The sequence below is a fragment of the Plectropomus leopardus genome, chromosome 8 (genome assembly GCF_026936395.1).
Source record: "Plectropomus leopardus strain MGB_pleo_1.0 chromosome 8, ASM2693639v1, whole genome shotgun sequence".
NCBI lineage: Eukaryota > Metazoa > Chordata > Actinopteri > Perciformes > Serranidae > Plectropomus > Plectropomus leopardus.
In genome coordinates this window covers 9,144,223-9,162,395 of record NC_142183.1, presented here as the reverse complement: position 1 = coordinate 9,162,395, position 18,173 = coordinate 9,144,223, and the positions used below count along the sequence as shown (strand labels likewise).

Here is an 18,173-nt window from a genome sequence, read left to right as displayed (position 1 = left end):
GGGAAATTCTTTAGTGAATATTCACCTGAAAATAAGAAGTGTTGTTTTTTTATTACCTTTAAATGAGCAGTTTCCATCGAAATGCCGAGCAGGTCCTCTCAATGTCAGCAACGTTGATTCTACAGTAGCCCAGAGTGGACAAATGACACACTGACTTTAGATGGGCATTAAGGTTTTTGCAATGGATAGATAGATAGATAGATAGATAGATAGATAGATAGATAGATAGACAGATAGGTAGATAGATAGATAGATAGATAGATAGATAGATAGATAGATAGACAGATAGATAGTTTTATCATTTATTATTTTGTTGTTTTTTTCTTTTATTTTTGCTCTTTTTGAGCATCAAAACCCTCAAAATGACTTGTATCACTATGATTTAGTCTATTTGGTTTGATAGCATTTCAAAATTCTAGAAGAGCCGCACAACTGAATAATATTTATCCCAGTTACAATTAACGGCGCACTAAACTAAGATAGTCAAATCAGCCAGTGTTAGTCTGTTGCTTTCCCTCCCGTCATTTCTTGGCACATAAAGATTTTTTTCAGCTTCATAGGGCAGTGAGCAACTTAAACAGGGCCACCACAAACACTGTATCCAGTGCTCGTTGTACATCCATGCCCTTACCACTAGATGCCACTAAATCCCACACACAACAATTATTAATCAAGGTAGAATTTTTAATCCCTTAGCCAAATTAAATTACAGCAATGCTAACCTTAATCCAAAATTATGTAATTGTCAAACTGCATTGTTATGTTTTGTTGTATGTGGCCTTGTATAATTCCTCCTTGCAGTATTAAAACTGATCATATGTGATCAAACATGTCCATTATAGGTTGATCCTGCTACCAAATAGGACTGCAACAGCATGATTTGGAGATGCTGATTTCCCCTTTCTCCAAGGTCAATGAAGATACTTGCAATAATGCAGCATTCAAGCTTATGTAAGACACTGCATGCATGATATAATTCCATTAATTCAGTTGGTATGCACATGTAGGGAGGAAATCTTACACAGTAAAATTGCTTGTGAGCATGGTCTTTTGATCCGTGCAACATCCAGCGTAAACAGACATCAAAGTATTCTTTGATAAGATGGACAGTGAACCCAAACCCGTCACTGTAAGACACACTTAACAGCAGCATTAATTGTGACTACATAGTGCCACTTAATAGCAGTATTAGCTAAAAACTAAATGGAAAGTGACAAATTCATTTACCCAGTCCTCTTCTTAAACCCAATTCTGAGATACTGGGACCTGATTATTACATTTCTGTGAGACTTTCTGCTCCACTTATAGTCACCTGGGCCTGCTGCAACATTAACACACTGCTTACATATTAATGAATTCATAATTTAACAATCTAAGTGGGACTTTTTAGTCTAAATACACATAATATCTATTAGTAGAATTTCAATGGAGACTGACATGCTCCTTGATGAATAAAGTATCTGAATAATACTTCGAGCTCTGGCTAAAAGCCCAGATACACTGAAGAGTACAGGCGCCTTAAAGCAGCAGCACAGGAACGAAATGTTTTTCTGCTTATCTTTTGCAACCTAAAGAGAAGTGGCACGTCCATGTTGCCTGTCAATTACAGGTGTCAGGTCTAGTTAGTGCCTCCATCTGTCAGGACATCAGGGTCATCAAACCCACACACCTCAGATGTCAGCTGTTTACACTGAAAAGGTGTTAATCAGCGGGAAAGAGCCAAGAAAGGAAAGGAAGGTTTTTGCATAAATCAATACATTACGGCGCTGCCAGTAGAGGATTGTCATCAGTCTGCATCATCGTCTTATTTAAGGCTTTAAAATGGCAGAAGTAGGGTGAAACTACAAGATTATGTTGTAATTAGTCAGACTGTATTACAATTTGCATCTGTCTTTACATCTCCTTAATGCCACAACCGTAATATATGCTTGTACTATGGAGGCAAATAATTAAATTATCCACCAGAAGATGTTATTACATTATCAGACAGTTAATTACATTAACATATTTTATCACATTTTATACTCATCTAGAGGGACATATAAATCTGAAGCATAATTGCTTTTTGTAACACACACACACACACACACACACACACACACCTCCATGCAATAAATGGACAAATCATCTCACTGACCTGTATCAAGAGGGCATCTGAAAACATCTGAGGCCTGAAGGATTTACTGTACCTGCAGTAAGTTAATTAACTTGAGCAACGTGTTACAACTAAACAGCGGAGAATAAAAATTACAGAAAAAAATAAATCCACAAGGCAAGGTTACCCCCACTATGTTAGACTGTTTTTCCGGTTGGTCATTTGTTAATGAGATACTCACTACCAATTAATCTTTGTACATACAAAGCTAATGATCAGTACAAGAACACAATTAAGGAGCAGGATGTTACTGACATTAAGAAAACAGGGTCTGTGTGCATCAATAAAAAATGTATTTATATAAAGTTTGTTGCTAAAAAATGTCAAATAAATCAAAAGAAATAAAGTGGGGTTGTATGAGGTAGCCTGCTTATCTATAGTTGGTGCTGTGGACGGGGGTGGCAGCAGGCTGGAGCACCACCATGGAAGCTGAGTAATGTATTGCCGTCAATGGGGGTCAGCGACAAAATGTGGTTTAGCCACCAAAAAAAGTCCAACCTAAAAGAATCAATATAAGTGTACTACATTGGGAGTATTTTCACTGCTTTACCTTGCCGTCAGTCAGCCTGTTACCATGGATAAGCTGTTCCCCATTTATGCTCTTGTCAAATCCACCAGACTCTGTTGAGAAAAACAGTAATTTTAGCTCACTGAACAGGGGGGCTCCTGCTCAGCTTAGATCAGTTAGTTTTTATTATTGTGTGACTTTGGTGAATCCACATTAATCACTTTAAATGCCAAAGTCACACAATAACACAAACAAAGTAACTGTTCGAGGCAGCAGTAGATCAGCGTCCCCTGTGTTCAGTGATGTTAAGTTACTGTTTTTCTCAAGAGAGTCTGAATAAGCGCTGTAATGGCTTCATTTTACAGTTGCAAATCACTGTCTAACACCAAAGTAAAGCAGTGAAGTGTACACTTAAACTGACATTGATTATTTTATTATGTGGGACTTTTTTTCATTTTGTTGCTGACCCCAACACTGCAGAACGATCTTAGCTTCCATGTCAGACTCAGGCCTGCTTCTGTAAACCTGAGGCGTGCAGACTGACATCTACTATAACTAATATAACGCCTGTGGATGTGTTTCAGTACCTCATACAACCCAACTTCAAAAAAATCTGTGTGAAAGTGTGACTTGGTGTATTAGTCTGGATTCATCAAAGTCACACTTTAAAACAAACAAATTAACTGACTGAGGCAAATGTAGACCCGCAGGACTAACGTTAAGCAAACTAAAATGACCATTTTTGTCAATGGAGTCTGGTGGCTTTGACAGGAGCATAAGATGGGGATCTGAAGCTGCTAATGGCTTCCCCTTCTGACTTTCTGATGGAAAAGTAGAGTGGTAAAAGTACTCAAACATACAGCACACGCTTACACATTTATAATCATTTAAGGTGGGATTTTTTTGAGGTGGCTAAAATATGTTTTGCTGCAGCCCCTGACTACAACAGTAGATTCCTCAGCTTCCATGTTCCTGCCACTTCTCCAAACTTGGGGCATGCTAACAAATCTACTATAGATAAAACTCTAACTTTGGATGAGTATCTCATAAAAACTCCACTTCAAAAAATCAGCAGTATCCTTTAACAGTTTGAGCTTGTGCCGTGATTAAGAATCCTTTCATCACCTCTTTTGTTTTCGCTGGCTGACCAGAAAAGCATCTACAGTTTCCATCTACAATAAAGGTCAGCAGAGTCCGACTAAATCTTCACCAGCGTGAAATTACAAAGTGCGAATTACCAACAGCTACTCTACTAAAAAGGCTTTCAACAAAGGCCACTTATTGTGGTTTTGCATCATGAAGTAAACCCTTAACCTTACAACCTCTCGAGACATTTCTCTGTCTCTCTTCTAATTTCCTCTTAGTTGTCTCTGGTGTGAAAATGTGCCTTGATTGATCGTGTCAATTACAGCGAGGCTTATTTCAAAGGAACAGGAGGGGCCACGTGGCTATTGCTCTCAAGTAAGCAGTCAATGAAAGTCATAGATTACTTTAAGCCCCTTTAAGTCTGACTGCAATTTGTCTGGCCTAATAAAGGTGGAGACCGACTGAGACATAAATTACTGGAGCTACTGCTGAAATCCCTTTATCTGCCTTAAATTGTTGGGAAGCAAACAAAAAAATCTGATTACATGCCTAACACACAATGTCAGTGTAACAAGGGTGAAAGATTCAGTAGGCAGTGTTGGGGTGAATTTATGATGATCACAGTTTCAAACAGCCTCAAGAAAACGTGATTATGCAGAACATGATGCCAGCTGTGCATTACTCAGCCTGAGTTAAGAGTATTGAAAGAGTGATGGAGAGCTACTTACAGATGCTGTGAGATATTATAAATTGCTGAGCAGCATGTGATTAGCATACATATGGAGCTTTCATAAAGCTGCACTGTAAGGTTTAATGGTATATTAACAGGCCTGTCACATGTTTTTTAGCTTTAAGGGTAATTATTTTCTGTTTTCAAATGCCATGCCAACGACTGAAATATCCTGAAGCTTTTTTTGTTCCATAAATATGCATTTTACTGTTAATCTATGATGTTACGGTAAAGGTAGGGTTATAAATTAATTATTTTAAGAGTAACTTAAAGGGTATATCTCAACCAGGACCCCTTTTTAATATGTTTTTGTATCTAAAATGACTACTGGGAGCAACAGTTTTTGAAATTGGTGCAATAGCCAATAGCCTATTGGGCGAGACGGCTGATCTAGCTGCAATGACATCCATGCAGGCTATATCGCACCGTCAATTTACATTCACTAAAAGTGCCTGTTTTTGCCTCAAACAGGCTCAGATTGTTATTCTAAGTGTCTGACAACTTATGGGAAAGTTCTTACAGAGATAAACTTTTTTTTGTCACAAAGTAACATCCTTTTTAACCAGAAACAGCCCCACCATTGCCATTGCCAAACACACCAGACTCCATTTAAATTAACAGTAATTTTAGCGTGTATAGAGCCAGCCCATTTTCACATCTAACTGGGGGAATTAAGGGTTTATTTCAACCAAACCAGATTTCCTGATTTTTGGAACAATGAAAAGACAAACCAATATAACTTTTGTGAGTTTTATTTTGCCTCTGTCGACTCTAAAATTACTGTTTTTTTTAAATAGAGTCTGGTGGGTTTGGTGATAGAAATTTTGGGGCTGATTTTGGATAAACAAAAAGTAGTTTAGTCTTTCACAAAAAGGTCTATTTCTGTACGAATCCTTTCCATATTGTTGTCAGACATTTATAATGACAATCTGAGCCTGCCAGTTTAGAGGATGCAAATTGACAACAGGGCTCATTTTCCTTTTGGTCTCACTCCATACTGAACTATTTAAAAAAATGTCCTATTTGTCACTTTGACACAAATTTAAAATACTTTTAACCAAGTTTTCAAATTGTATTATGGGACTTTTCTGCCACTAAACCATTGCTAAGTTAATGAAATATAATGCATGTCTTTAAGATTTAAAGATCAAAATAATCTATTCTTCATGAAAACACTTTAAGAGAACTCGCTTCACTGTCCATGTTTTATTTATTTTCCGTCTCTGTACATTTACTGCTCAGAAATATAGGGCAGGGTGTTGCATTCAAGGCACGGTTCAATCCCTCCAAAGTACTACATTTTTTGCCACAAACAAAACAAAATCTGTAGTGGAAATAATTACGTAAACCAGTAGATCACAAAAACTCACACTGAACTCACAAGTAAACTTTTTGACTGAACATTGCACGCTGTAATATGGCTTGTGCACTAATAAGTAAAAAAAGTAGACATGAAAAACAATATTGTCATTATTAAGACACACTGTGATACAAAATGCTGTTTTTATCACTGACATCTTTCTGTGCTTTGAAACTCAAAACTCTAAAGATTCATAAGAGGTAAAAGTGTATCAGGAGCTCAGGTATGGGCGGCTCACATTAGCTCAAGTGATAAATCTGAGGCACAAAGTTACTATTTGTCCTGGTCCAATTTTTGCAAGAAATTTGTTGTTAACGTTTAACGTAGTTAAAGTGTCTTTAAATATGTTTCCTTCTCTTCAAAATCGTGAATATTTCAAATTCACGTCTTTACATGTGGACAAGCTGCTTCAGAAGAAACTAATCAGTTTGAACAAAGACCGATTAGCAACGATGGAAACGGTGACTTTTAAATAACGTGTCAAACTGAAAAACTGCACACTGACGATCAAACTTCTGACTGATGAATTAAAGTTTGTTTTTTTTAATCAATTTGTTCTGTTCTCTTTTAGAAGATAGGTTATGTATGGTTTAAAAAATATCATTGTGCAACTAATTGTAAAACAAATCCATACATTTAAATTGTAAATAGACAGTACTAATAAAGAGCTAAAGTTTATATCAAAGTAGAAATTGTTTTACTTCATTTTTTGCCTTTAATGTGAAGTACTTTAAGAAAATAATAGGCATACACTAAAGGGAGTATAAATAAAATAAATTCTTCACAAATATGCAGCTGCGTGTGAAAACAAAATCTGGGCGTCAAAACATCTTTTGCTCATCTTCAGCCCACACCACCACAAAAATATCAACAGACAACAGTGCTACATTTTAACTTCACATCCTCTCACCGTAAACAAAACTTTGGTCAAGTGGCAACAAATAGGCAAACGGAGAGGAAACATCTTTATCTCCACTTTAAATGTTTGTTAGTGGGTAAACATGTCAGTTACATTCATAGAACCATTAAGGAACAGAAAAAAAGGCGTGATTCTGGTTACTCAGGCAACAAACTTGTTCTTGGTCGTGGAGCCGCTTTTTGTGGCCGTGTCTGCGTGTGACTGGTATCCGATGATCACTTTAGGTGGAACGCCTAATCTTTCTTTGTACACGCGCCTAAAAGAAGACAAAAACATATTGCATATTAGCGAACACAGAAAAACATTTAACCATCACATGGCAATAAACTACATTTTAAGACATGCAGACACTGGCATAAAACACTCATAATCCTCATCGTTTGTCTTTACGACTGCATTGCTGAGGATGTCCTGTGATGCTCTATCTTCAACATATTTTGCAACAGGGATTTTTTTAAAAAGCTGAAACATGATACTAAACATTTCTGTCTAGCTGTTAGGTTAAATGGATAATCTATCACTGCACCATTGACTACATGTAAGCAGCTAATTCAAACTTTTGAGAATTAATTGATTACAAAGTTTTAAAAAAACCCCAAACAAACAATCTCACACAACTTTTTTACATTCTTGAAAGGGATGTATATTTAACCAATTATTTTACAGACTTTATAAATTCAGTAAAATATCATTCCCTTTACAATGACTTCATCTATTTAACATCTTAAGATCTGCAGCAGTAATTGTGGCATCGACAGGTTACCCTATGTGTGTGATGGCATCTTTGTTTTCATAGTCTGTGGTCCAGATTGCTATTTTGTCTCCTTTGGCTCGGACGTTGATGACGGATCCGCACACGTCGTCACTGTGGTCGCCAAAAGCTTCACCCACAAGACACAAAAGCTGCAGGAGAAACCGACATTATCTGCAAATTCATCGTCACTGGGGAGCAGATATTTTGATTTGTCATCGTAGGATCGTAGTAATGTGCAGGTGTTATAAATAACTTTAACAGGGTCTCAATTATATACCAACCTGACACAAGAAGAGCGAAACAGAATCCAGTCATCGATTTATTCTATTGTTTACACCAGTGCTTTTCCAACCGTGAGGTGACAAAACTTCCTTGAAAAAGGCCTTTAATAATGGGACAGTTGTAATTACCAGCACTCAGCAGGACTGAACATACCGTCTCCAACCAGAACCGATCCAGGTCTGCTCTACGCTGCTGCTTGGACAGAGTTATCAGCCAGCGGCCACCTCGTCGATTCCGTGCATCCTCCCACATCGGCTCAATCCCATCCTGCATCCACATGGAGGTCAAAGCTCACAACAATGCAAATATCCCAACATATCCATAACAAACACATCCCATCATCACTCATAAACAGTACAGAGGTGGTTAACTTTCACTGTTGTTCATCCAAAAGCACAAATTACAAAACAAAAATAAGAAATGAGCTCTGGACTTGTTTTGTGTAGACTTGTGGTCAGCTTTGACATCTTGATATGCAGTTCTCCACTGAAAAAAGGATTGTTAACCAACTTAAAATAATTATTTCAACAGGTATTACATAAATGATTTAAGTTTTCTCAACTCAACTTAACAGCAGGTGTGTTAATCAAACTTGATTATTCAATTTGAAAAAACTTAATTCATGTATGTATTATCGATTTAAGTTAGTTAACAATTCTGGGTTTTTGTCAGTGTGCCGGACTTAAACACATTCTTAGTTTTGAGCAACTCTTTCTTCATGAGATGAAGTTAAGTTTAGCCGCTGCTAACTGGAATAAACAGTTTTGATTCTCTTTACTACATGGGTTCATGAATCGCTGGTGACAAAGCCTCACAAATCAGCAAAAACTCAAATAAATTATTTACCCATCAGGCCATCTGACTTCATGCATGCATTTTTAATTTTATTTATGTCACGCTGCATCTATCTATGTGAATCTGAAAATTTTGATCCGAGTATGTTTGGTTTCGCCTAAAAATGTTTTTTTCTTTTTCCCAGGTGACATTTAACAGGTTTCTTTTACAACGTCATTGCTACATATAAATCCACATGCAACTAATGCTGTACCCTATGTCATAGACTTTTGACAACAGGTGAGTGGGAGTTTCCATTTGAAAACTCAAAAATAGAGCACTGATGGACCCGCGCTTTCAATGGATACATCATTCAATGTTGAAAGAGGGCGATAAAAGGATAAAAGCATGCTTACCTTAAACAGCGAGTAGTCACAGCCAGACATCAAGTTACTTGACAGCTGAATGTGATTGTATAATCTGGGAAGGAAGGAGTATATTTTTTTGTTTAAAAGTATAATGAAAAAAAAACCCTTTTGGCTTAAAACGTGGTGGAATATGAACTACAACTTCACGCATTACCAAAAACTGACAATCAATCATTGATGAAATGTTTCACAGTATGAAAGTATATAGACTGACACGGATATTAAGAGTACAGCAGGAGCAAAAAAAATTAAGAGCCATTTTGAAAAAAATGTTGCATTGCTTTTAGGTGGAGGAACAGATGATTAACATTTTCTCCAATCTCAGCAAATTCAGAATGTAATGTCCTAACATACAAAATTAATTTCCCCTCCATAATGGTGCAACAAATTGTATTATGAATGTGTCTGATGTTGTGTAATTTAACAGCATGTAGTAGAGTCATGTATATCCAGGTGCAATAAACTACTTACGCCCAGAAGTCTTCCACGGTGTCAAATTTTGAGATGAGACGAAGGTTGGCTTGCCATGTTTTGCTTTTGTCGTTTTTGAAAAACCAAAGAGCCCACCTGCAAAACAAAGAGGAGTTAGTACAGACAAACTTCATGTTTTTCCTCATTAAAAACTTGCTTTACTGGACCAGATGCACAGATTTCCTATTAAACTCCTGCACCTGATATTGAGATGAGATATATACCTGCTTTAAAAAAAAGGAAAAGCAGGAAATAGAGCTGTGGTCTCACTTGTTTTGTAAAGGATGCTTGATGTATGATTCGGGACTCATAACTTTTGGAGTGGTTGTTTCACATTTTTCCTTTTCAGGATTAGCAGGGACTGAAGTTGACACCTAGCAGACAAAAATATAAAAACACAAAGAGATGCATTAAAAATACATCAGAGAATAAATTAAAAAATAGATGTTAACAATTATTTTGAGATTTTCCAATGAAATGTCAGACAAAAGGGCTATCCATAACATCCTCCTTCCAAAAAGCATTTTTAAGGAAAAAAATTAATTTAAGACATTTGATACCAACCAAGGCCGTATTTTTAGATTAATTAACTCATTGCTAATAATAATAATGATAATGATGATAATAATAATAATGATAATGATAATAATAATAATAATAATATTTATATAGCACACCTCATGCTTTGGCGCAAAGTGCTTCCCAAATAAAAAGGTTACCAGAATAAAGAGATGTCAGAAAGCCATGTAGCCCCTCCCTTGCCTTTATAACAACAACAACCAAAATTATGAACATAAAAGCAAAAATAATAAAATAACACTGCATACAAATAGGTGCGAAGGTGCAAGTTCAAAGATATAATTCCATATGTAAGTAAGTAAATGAGAAGATAATTAAGCTAATTTGATAAGATAAAGATTCATATTAAAAGAAATAACAATTTGTATGAGCAGATACGATCGTAATAAAAGAAATGATGTCGTATAAAACAGGCTGAATGCCAATAAAAGAACTAACTCTTGAAATTAAAACAGTTAAGTGCAAAATATATGGAAGTGCATAAAACAGTCACATATCAAATGCAAAGATAATAAGTTAAAAATGCAACACCATTTTAAATGACTTTTGAAAGACTTTTCAAGGATCAACGGGAACCCTGAAAAATAAAAATAACCCGCAGCCTCATATTATTTTGGGTTTTTTTTGCGCTCGTTACAAACGTTTTTCAGACGGTTGACTGGGTTACGTTAACGTGAGCAGCGCGTGCGTGCTCCCATTCATACAAACAGAGTTCATCTGAGGGAACCGACCGAGTTATCAACACCGGGATTTAACCGGAATTCACGTTAACGACACATCAGCAGCAGTTTATACAAACGCTAGTGTCAGAAATAATCTTAAATAAACTGCGACAAACGTACATTTGAACCCAGAGTGCTGCTAATTCAATGGAGTTTGGCTCGCGAGTTGTGTCACCTGTCAAAGGTAACAACAGGAAGTTTAAAGGCTGACAGAGGCTGTCTGTCTCTGAGCAGCTGCTTTCTTTCATAAATGATGTTTGAACAGTGAATTAAAGCACAGTTTGTAGAGTTAAAACACTGCACTCACCACCAGCGCGGTCGCCATCTTCTGGAAATCACACTCAGGTTTTTGGGCGTCTGGTAAAATAGCTGATTGGGCCATCTGGTACTCCTACTCGCGCATGCGCACATGGCTGGACAAAAGTACAGGTTGTTCTAGATTCCAGTCTGTGGGATCACACACGTTATCATCCTCCTGTTATTGATTATTGATCAAGTTCATCAAGGGTAGATAATAAACACTACTAGCTGTATCCAAATTAGCAGTAAACAGATGTCATTGAAGTAATAATAAAAGATTAGTGAAATTATTCTAGTGGAAAAACTGAACAAAAATGTAAATATAATTGCACTTAAGTAATAGTATAGCACATTTGAGGCTACCTTCCCAGATTTTCAAGTGTGGCATACAGAGCAATAAAACAGGGCATTTTTTAGATTTACATTTAGATACATATTTATTTTGAACATGTAAAACGAACAAGCAGAAAATGATTTTTTTTAAAAAAGAATAAACAAAATGGCAATAACAAAAAAGGATGATAACAAGAAATTAAATCTTATGTGTAGGAGTAGGAGGATGTATTAACATTATTTCCTACCCCTTCTTGGCTAATCTGTTAATTAACTTGTGAACTTTATTTCAAACGTATATACATACACTTGCATATTTACACACATAGACTTAGACATACACACACACACACACACACACATCCATATAAACACACGTACATATGTCCCACTGAATTAACACATCTACAGTATTTTCAGTATGATGTGGTCAGGCAGGAGTTTCCTAAACCAGTTTGACGATAGAGGTATGGGTCTAATTTAGTGTTTTTAGTTTTCTGGTCACTTAGAGTCCATTCAGAATGGATCTGTGACCCACTATTGGACCGCAACCCACCAGTTGGGAACCACTTGTGAAACTGAATAATTTCAGTCTTTTAGCAGTATTGCTGATGGCTTATTGTCAGTGTGTAACTGTCAACACAAATTTCAGTGTGTTGCATGCTGTCTGGGTGGCCAGTGATGTCAGGAAATTGCAGTACAATGCACGTATTTGTACACATCTTTTTTGAACAACATATCTTATTTATTTTATTTATATGTATATATTGTGTGATATCTTGAGGCACAATGCACATTTTTTGTCTTGCAAACATCACATTTCTATATTTCTTATAATTCCTTTTGATTCCTGAGATCAGGTTTATTTATCATCTTTTATTTACCACCGTTGAGTAAACATGAAATAAAAACAAACTGATTAAAATTAGTCTGAGGTCATCTTAGTAGACTTGAAACATCCCCTCAAACAGCTAAAGTCACTTTTTGAAATGGTAAAACCTAAAGGCAAAAAAGTGAGACAATGATTAAAAACTCCATCACATGCAGCACATCCTGTGTTAGTATATTTGGGTAAAATATATTCATATTTTGTGTAACTGATTGTCTAGGATTACACATACAGTTTTATATACATGTGCTGGGGTTAAAAGTGCAGGCAACGTAAAGAAATATTTGCAAACATTTGCTTGGTGATTTCTGTACTGCACTTTGGGGTGATATTGCAAAAACATGCAGTAAACTCAAGGTCGTTCTCAGTCTGTTTACCACCCCTGTTGCAGTGTTGCAGGCTTAGTATACTGTGACAATAAATATTATACATATATTGTGCACTGTGCAGGCTTAGTGGAAATGTGCTCTGGCAAACTGTGTTCCTGTGGGTAATAAAACATTACAAGATTAACACACAAACAGCAGATATTTCGTGTTGTGTAATTAATATTATCTTTTACTTGTGATTCTATCAGTCTATCAGAGCAATGCTCTCAGAGAATGTGATGACCTTAACCAAAAGTCAGTGTGAGTACAATTTCAACCATATTTAGGTTGTTTTTTTTTAGATATTTTAGCAAGATTTTTTTTAAAAATATTGCTTTATGGAAATGTGTACATTTTATTGTGATATACAATGAAGTGTCTGACGCATGTTTTCTGTGTAAATTGTGTTACATAATATGAGTACTCAGTATGAATGTGGTACTGTAATTGTTAAATATTGTGATTAACTGCTGTTTTCATGCTATGAACTCTTATAGGAGTGACTAAATGGGGCTGAAAAAGACTCACTATTATAATAATCAGTCTCAGAACCCATCAGCTACTGGTCTCTCAACAATATATCATCAGAATACATATGCAGATATCTGTTTATAGAGTTTAGCTAACAAGAGCAGCAGCCAAATGCCTTTATGATAACATTTGAAATCATCACATACTTCTGTGAAAGAGCAGCAAAAGAAAAAGCAGAGAATAAATTAATTTTCAAAACGTTTTAATGACACTCTCTAGTTTGAACTGTGCTCTGCTGTTAATAAAAAATGATGTTCTAATACTGAAACTTCTGTCATACAAACAAGTGCAGAGTGAAAACATTAAGTGCTGCAACTATGGAAGGAGATTGTTTGAGAGGCCGGATGTGAAGGATGTCTTTGTTTTAGGCACTTCAGAAGGTCAGCACTGTGCGGATACTGCAACGAAAAAAATAAAAATTAAGAGTCAACAAAACAAAAGAAAACAAAAAAGTGAAAGGGCTTTACAAACTAAGAAAACTAGAGCAGATGTGGCAATGCACCGACTGCATAAATGAAATATTCTCACCTCTTTCCAGCGTGCATGAGGTCGAATCCCTCGTTGATCTTCTCAAAGGGCAGCGTGTGAGTCACAAACTCATCCACCTTCAGCTTCTTATTCATGTAGTCTTCCACCAGTTTAGGAACGCTCTCCACACTCTTCCACCCTGGGGGTGAATTTCAAAACCTCTTTTATTACCGCAATTTTCATTTGACCAAAACTTAATGAAATAGAACTAATGTATCACCAGAAGGCCTCGGGCAAGGTACCTTTTTCCCAACTAAAAACATGTATAAATGGCTGCTCAAGCTTTGTTTGGTAGAAAAAATAAATATCTGAAATAAGTATTAACAATTGTAGCTTAAATGCTGAATTGAAAAAAAAAACCAAAAGAAAAAAAAAAAGAGTCCAAGAAAATGATCTTTGAGTCGAATTATCAAAAGGTTAGCTCCAGTTTAAAATTGAGGAAAAAAAATACTTAAATATATTATTAAATATATTAAATATTACATATATGCTGAAATAAATTCAGAAAAAATGCACAAGGGACTTTCTCACTCATAAACATACAAAAATACATAAATAAATAAATATAGGAGAACAAAAAAATAAATTCAAAACATTGTTTCATTTATCATCTCTTATCATTATCAATAAATAATATCATTATTTAGATCATTTATTGATTAATTTATTTCAGCATTTATTCTTCTGTTCATTTATTTCTGTATTTCTATTGATTCATGCATTTAATTCTACATTAATTTGTTTATTCCCGTATTTATTTATACATTTAGTTTCATATTTGATCTTCTATTTATGTAGAGATATGTTTATTCATTTCAGAATTTATCTTAATGATTCCTGTATCTATTTATTCATTTATTTTTCATTTCCATAATTGTTTATTTATGTATTAATTTTTGCATTTATATATTTATTTATCAACACTTTAGTCATTTTTGGTCTTTCAAAATTTAAAATTAAGCCTGAGTCAACTTTTGCCTGAAAAAATCCTAATTACCCATAAATAATATGCAAAAGGCTTTGAACTCACAGACAGCTGGATGTGCAGCCAGATCACATTAAACTGATTGTAAGTAATTATCTAACACAGTCAGTCACCTCCAAAGGCTGTGCCCCTCCACACTCGGCCTGTCACCAGCTGGAAGGGTCTGGTCGAGATCTCCTGTCCAGCTCCGGCTACGCCGATGATGACACTTTCACCCCATCCTTTATGGCACGCCTCCAGAGCAGCTCTCTGAAATATGAAAATAGTGTTTTTTAAAAGAATTGCAAACTTATGAAAAGTGTGTTATATGCTGCTTGCACTGTTGAGTACACTGAACTTTATGTTTATCTACCAACCAATCTGGATGACAAATGAACACAGTTGATCTAATGCTTAATATGCTGCTTACTGGGATTTCTATATGATGTCCAACTTGTTTTTGTTTCCACAGTACGGTGTGTCTCACCATGATCTGCACATTTCCGATGCACTCAAAAGAATAGTCCACACCGCCGTCAGTCATCTCCACCAGGACCTCCTGGATGGGCCTGCTGTGGTCCTTGGGGTTCACAAACTCAGTGGCGCCAAACTCCTTGGCTTTCTCAAACTTTGCAGCATTGATGTCCACACCGATGATCCTGGTCGCCCCGGCAACCTTGCAGCCCATAATAACAGCCAAGCCGACAGCTCCGAGGCCAAACACAGCGCATGTGGACCCGGGCTCGACCTGAGCGTGCATTAGGAGGAATAACAATGTGAGAATTCAAGTGTTACTGAAACAGTTTGCATACAAACAAACCGATTGTATGCAGAACTTTATTTTGGCTAATGTAGCCTCCTCACGTTTAATTACAGAAATATCAGAGCTGGATTTTCTGGCCTTTCATATAACGCCATATTGCAATTTTTATTTTTAACGTTTGCAAGTACTAGGGATAAACAAGGTGACAAAATCTCTGAAATACCCAGCATACCTCTGCATGTCATGCTTTCTGTTAAGACAGTAAACAATGTTTTTTTTTAAAAAACGGTAAGCATGTCGAAAACAGCATTTTGTGGACGACAACAACATGGAAGCAGACCTTGTGACACTATTCCTTTTCACATTAAATCTGCATAATTAATGAGGCTGACCCATTTTAGAGTCTCTCTTCATTGTATCCTTTGGGCAACAAACTTGTTCTGTATAATAAGCCTTGAAAATAAAATGTGACGACAGTTATGTCACTTTAGAAATAAATTAATGTACAAATTCTTCTTTCTCTTGTAAGGCGGCACTATTACACTTTAACGCTGCACGTGACGCCCACCTTGGCAGTGTTGAGAGCTGCACCGTATCCAGTAGAAATGCCACATCCAAGAAGGCACACTTTATCCAGCGGAGCCTTGTCGTTCACCTTGGCCAGAGAGATGTCGGCCACCACGGTGTAATCCGAGAAGGTGCTGGTCCCCATGAAGTGAAACACTTGCTTTCCCTTGCAAGTGAAGCGGGAGGTCTTGTCAGGGAGCAGACCCTGGCCCTGGGTAACTCTGCAGAGTGGAAGCACAGTGAAGAGAGGATTTCAGCGGCTCTGTGTTTCAGCGCAGGGCAGACTGAGGCTCAAACTAATGATGACTGCTTTGATTTGGTTGCCCTGAGGTGGTGCACCTGAGGCTGTGAGTTCAACTATTCTGCCACAAAGAAATACGTTTTTTAAATGTCAGTTTTACTGATAAAAATAGACGGTCCCCACCAAGTCAAGGTTACAAAAAGAAGTTGGCTTTACCTAATTTTCTGGCAAAGGTTGGTCTTGGGGTTTTTGCAGAATTTGCATTCACCACATTGTGGCACGTACAGTGGGACAACGGTATCACCTTCGTAAAAAACAAAAAAAAAAAATTGTGCATAGTTCGAAATCATGCAAGTGGAGCAAATTTCAACATTTTGTCTGACAGCTCCATACCTGGCTTGAATTTGGTGACACCCTCACCAACGCTCTCAACCGTTCCGGCGCCCTCGTGACCCAAGATGACAGGGAAAAGTCCTTCGGGGTCACTGCCACTCAGAGTGTACGCGTCTGTGTGACACACGCCTGTGGCAAAGATCTGAGAGGCACAGTGTCGTTTAGAGTTTGCGTCAGAACAGCTGCTCGATGCAGCAGTGGGATATTTTAAACATTAGGCCTGATATTAGCTTTACCTTCATTATCTAATGTCTGAGTTAAAGGGAGTTCAGATCTTATGAAGTGAGGCTGTTTGAGGTGCTGAGCAACTGTCAATGTATTAGGAGACATCACTCGCCCTCGATTTGGAGAAGCAGCCAGGAGTACTGCAAAGCTACACAATATACTGCTGAGCAGGGCTCAGCAAAAACTTATTTGAGCTACTGAAAGAAAAACATTAGTTTGAAATATAAAGCACACACATTGACTATAGATATGTGCAATAATACTTTTATTTTATATACCATTTATTTGTATTGTTTGTGCTTAGGCTTAGATTTTGTTTTTATTTCACTGTATTCATTTGTTGCTTCCACTGTTTTAGATTCTAATGTCCAGTTTCATTGCTGCTTCTAACAGGACCTCAGTATTTACTTTTGCTCCCTCTCATGCACCTCATCAAATGAGCACCTCACATGACTCCACTTAAAAAGATCTGGACTATACTCATCCGGCATTCCTCAGTTATGAATCTTCAAAATCATGCACATCTGTCATAGTTTAGTGATTCTTCTGGGGTGGAGTTATTTTCCTGCCTCTCATGCTGCAAGACCGGTCTCTAGAAATAATACAAAAGTTGGAACAGAGTCAGCTGTATTCATGTCAGCGGTGTGGTTTACCTTGATACGAACTTCATGGGCCTTGGGTGGAGCGACCTCCACCTCCTCAATGGAGAGGGGCTTGCCAGGTTCCCAGGCAACAGCTGCCTTGCACTTGATGACCTGAAGGAAAAGTAGTCCTTTTTTTTTTTCTTTTACAAAACAAATAGTTGAGTAACTGTGAGCATGAACTGAGGCTTTACAGCGTGTGTGTGTGTGTGTGTGTGTGACAGGTGGAGCTAGCTGCAGTGTACTTTGCCTCTGAGCTGTGTGCAGGCTTATGCAAAACCACAGACCCCTTTAGTAGTTATCTGCTGCAATAACGTTTCCCTTCAACACATTTTAACCTCATAACTTTATCAGTTAATTCTGATTTCTGACACCAAGAAGTGAGACGTCGCTACTTCTTCTTCTCTAAACGGCGTTTTCGCGTTTTCATTCAACGGACACGAATATATGCACGCGAACAGAGGAAACCGAGCCTCTATGTGCTACAAGTAAAATTAATTTAACCATCACGACACGCACATGAGCAGATGGCGCATTTAAAATTGTTTATCGTGCAATTTGTGGGAAAGTACTTACTTTCCCAGCTGTCTCCATGTTCGTTTCTTGAACACGAGAGGGAGGAGCTGGGCGCGCGGCCGTAAAGGAGTTTACGTCCGGGCCAA

At 37.1% G+C, this 18,173-nt stretch overlaps 2 protein-coding genes across 2 annotated transcripts; both read right to left on the bottom strand.

Moving 5' to 3' along the window:
• Positions 1-5,670: 5,670 nt before the first annotated feature.
• LOC121947893 (eukaryotic translation initiation factor 4E-1A-like) lies at positions 5,671-11,207 on the bottom strand. The gene is made up of 7 exons (XM_042493077.2): positions 11,076-11,207; positions 9,738-9,841; positions 9,468-9,563; positions 8,985-9,048; positions 7,948-8,061; positions 7,522-7,661; positions 5,671-7,014 (listed from the first exon to the last, which is right to left on the bottom strand). The coding sequence occupies exons 1-7, from the start codon at positions 11,148-11,150 to the stop codon at positions 6,900-6,902; spliced, it is 708 nt and encodes a 235-aa protein (XP_042349011.2). The 5' UTR covers positions 11,151-11,207; the 3' UTR covers positions 5,671-6,899.
• Positions 11,208-13,374: 2,167 nt separating this feature from the next.
• LOC121948215 (alcohol dehydrogenase class-3) lies at positions 13,375-18,144 on the bottom strand. The gene is made up of 9 exons (XM_042493549.2): positions 18,088-18,144; positions 17,524-17,625; positions 16,646-16,787; positions 16,469-16,556; positions 16,013-16,232; positions 15,169-15,429; positions 14,816-14,951; positions 13,718-13,856; positions 13,375-13,587 (listed from the first exon to the last, which is right to left on the bottom strand). The coding sequence occupies exons 1-9, from the start codon at positions 18,103-18,105 to the stop codon at positions 13,563-13,565; spliced, it is 1,131 nt and encodes a 376-aa protein (XP_042349483.1). The 5' UTR covers positions 18,106-18,144; the 3' UTR covers positions 13,375-13,562.
• Positions 18,145-18,173: the final 29 nt, after the last annotated feature.

Bases quoted from the DNA above. Each gene is read 5' to 3' on its own strand.
- LOC121947893 (XM_042493077.2), bottom strand. From the start codon at position 11,150: ATGGCCCAATCAGCTATTTTACCAGACGCCCAAAAACCTGAGTGTGAT. The intron at 9,564-9,737 runs GTGAGACCACAG...TTTGTTTTGCAG, and splicing joins AAGCATCCTTTACAAAACAA to GTGGGCTCTTTGGTTTTTCA. The intron at 8,062-8,984 runs GTAAGCATGCTT...ATGTGGATGCAG, and splicing joins GTGACTACTCGCTGTTTAAG to GATGGGATTGAGCCGATGTG.
- LOC121948215 (XM_042493549.2), bottom strand. The intron at 16,233-16,468 runs GTAAAGCCAACT...TCCACTCTGCAG, and splicing joins AACCTTTGCCAGAAAATTAG to AGTTACCCAGGGCCAGGGTC. The intron at 13,857-14,815 runs GTGACTGACTGT...ATTCACCCCCAG, and splicing joins GAGGGGCACAGCCTTTGGAG to GGTGGAAGAGTGTGGAGAGC.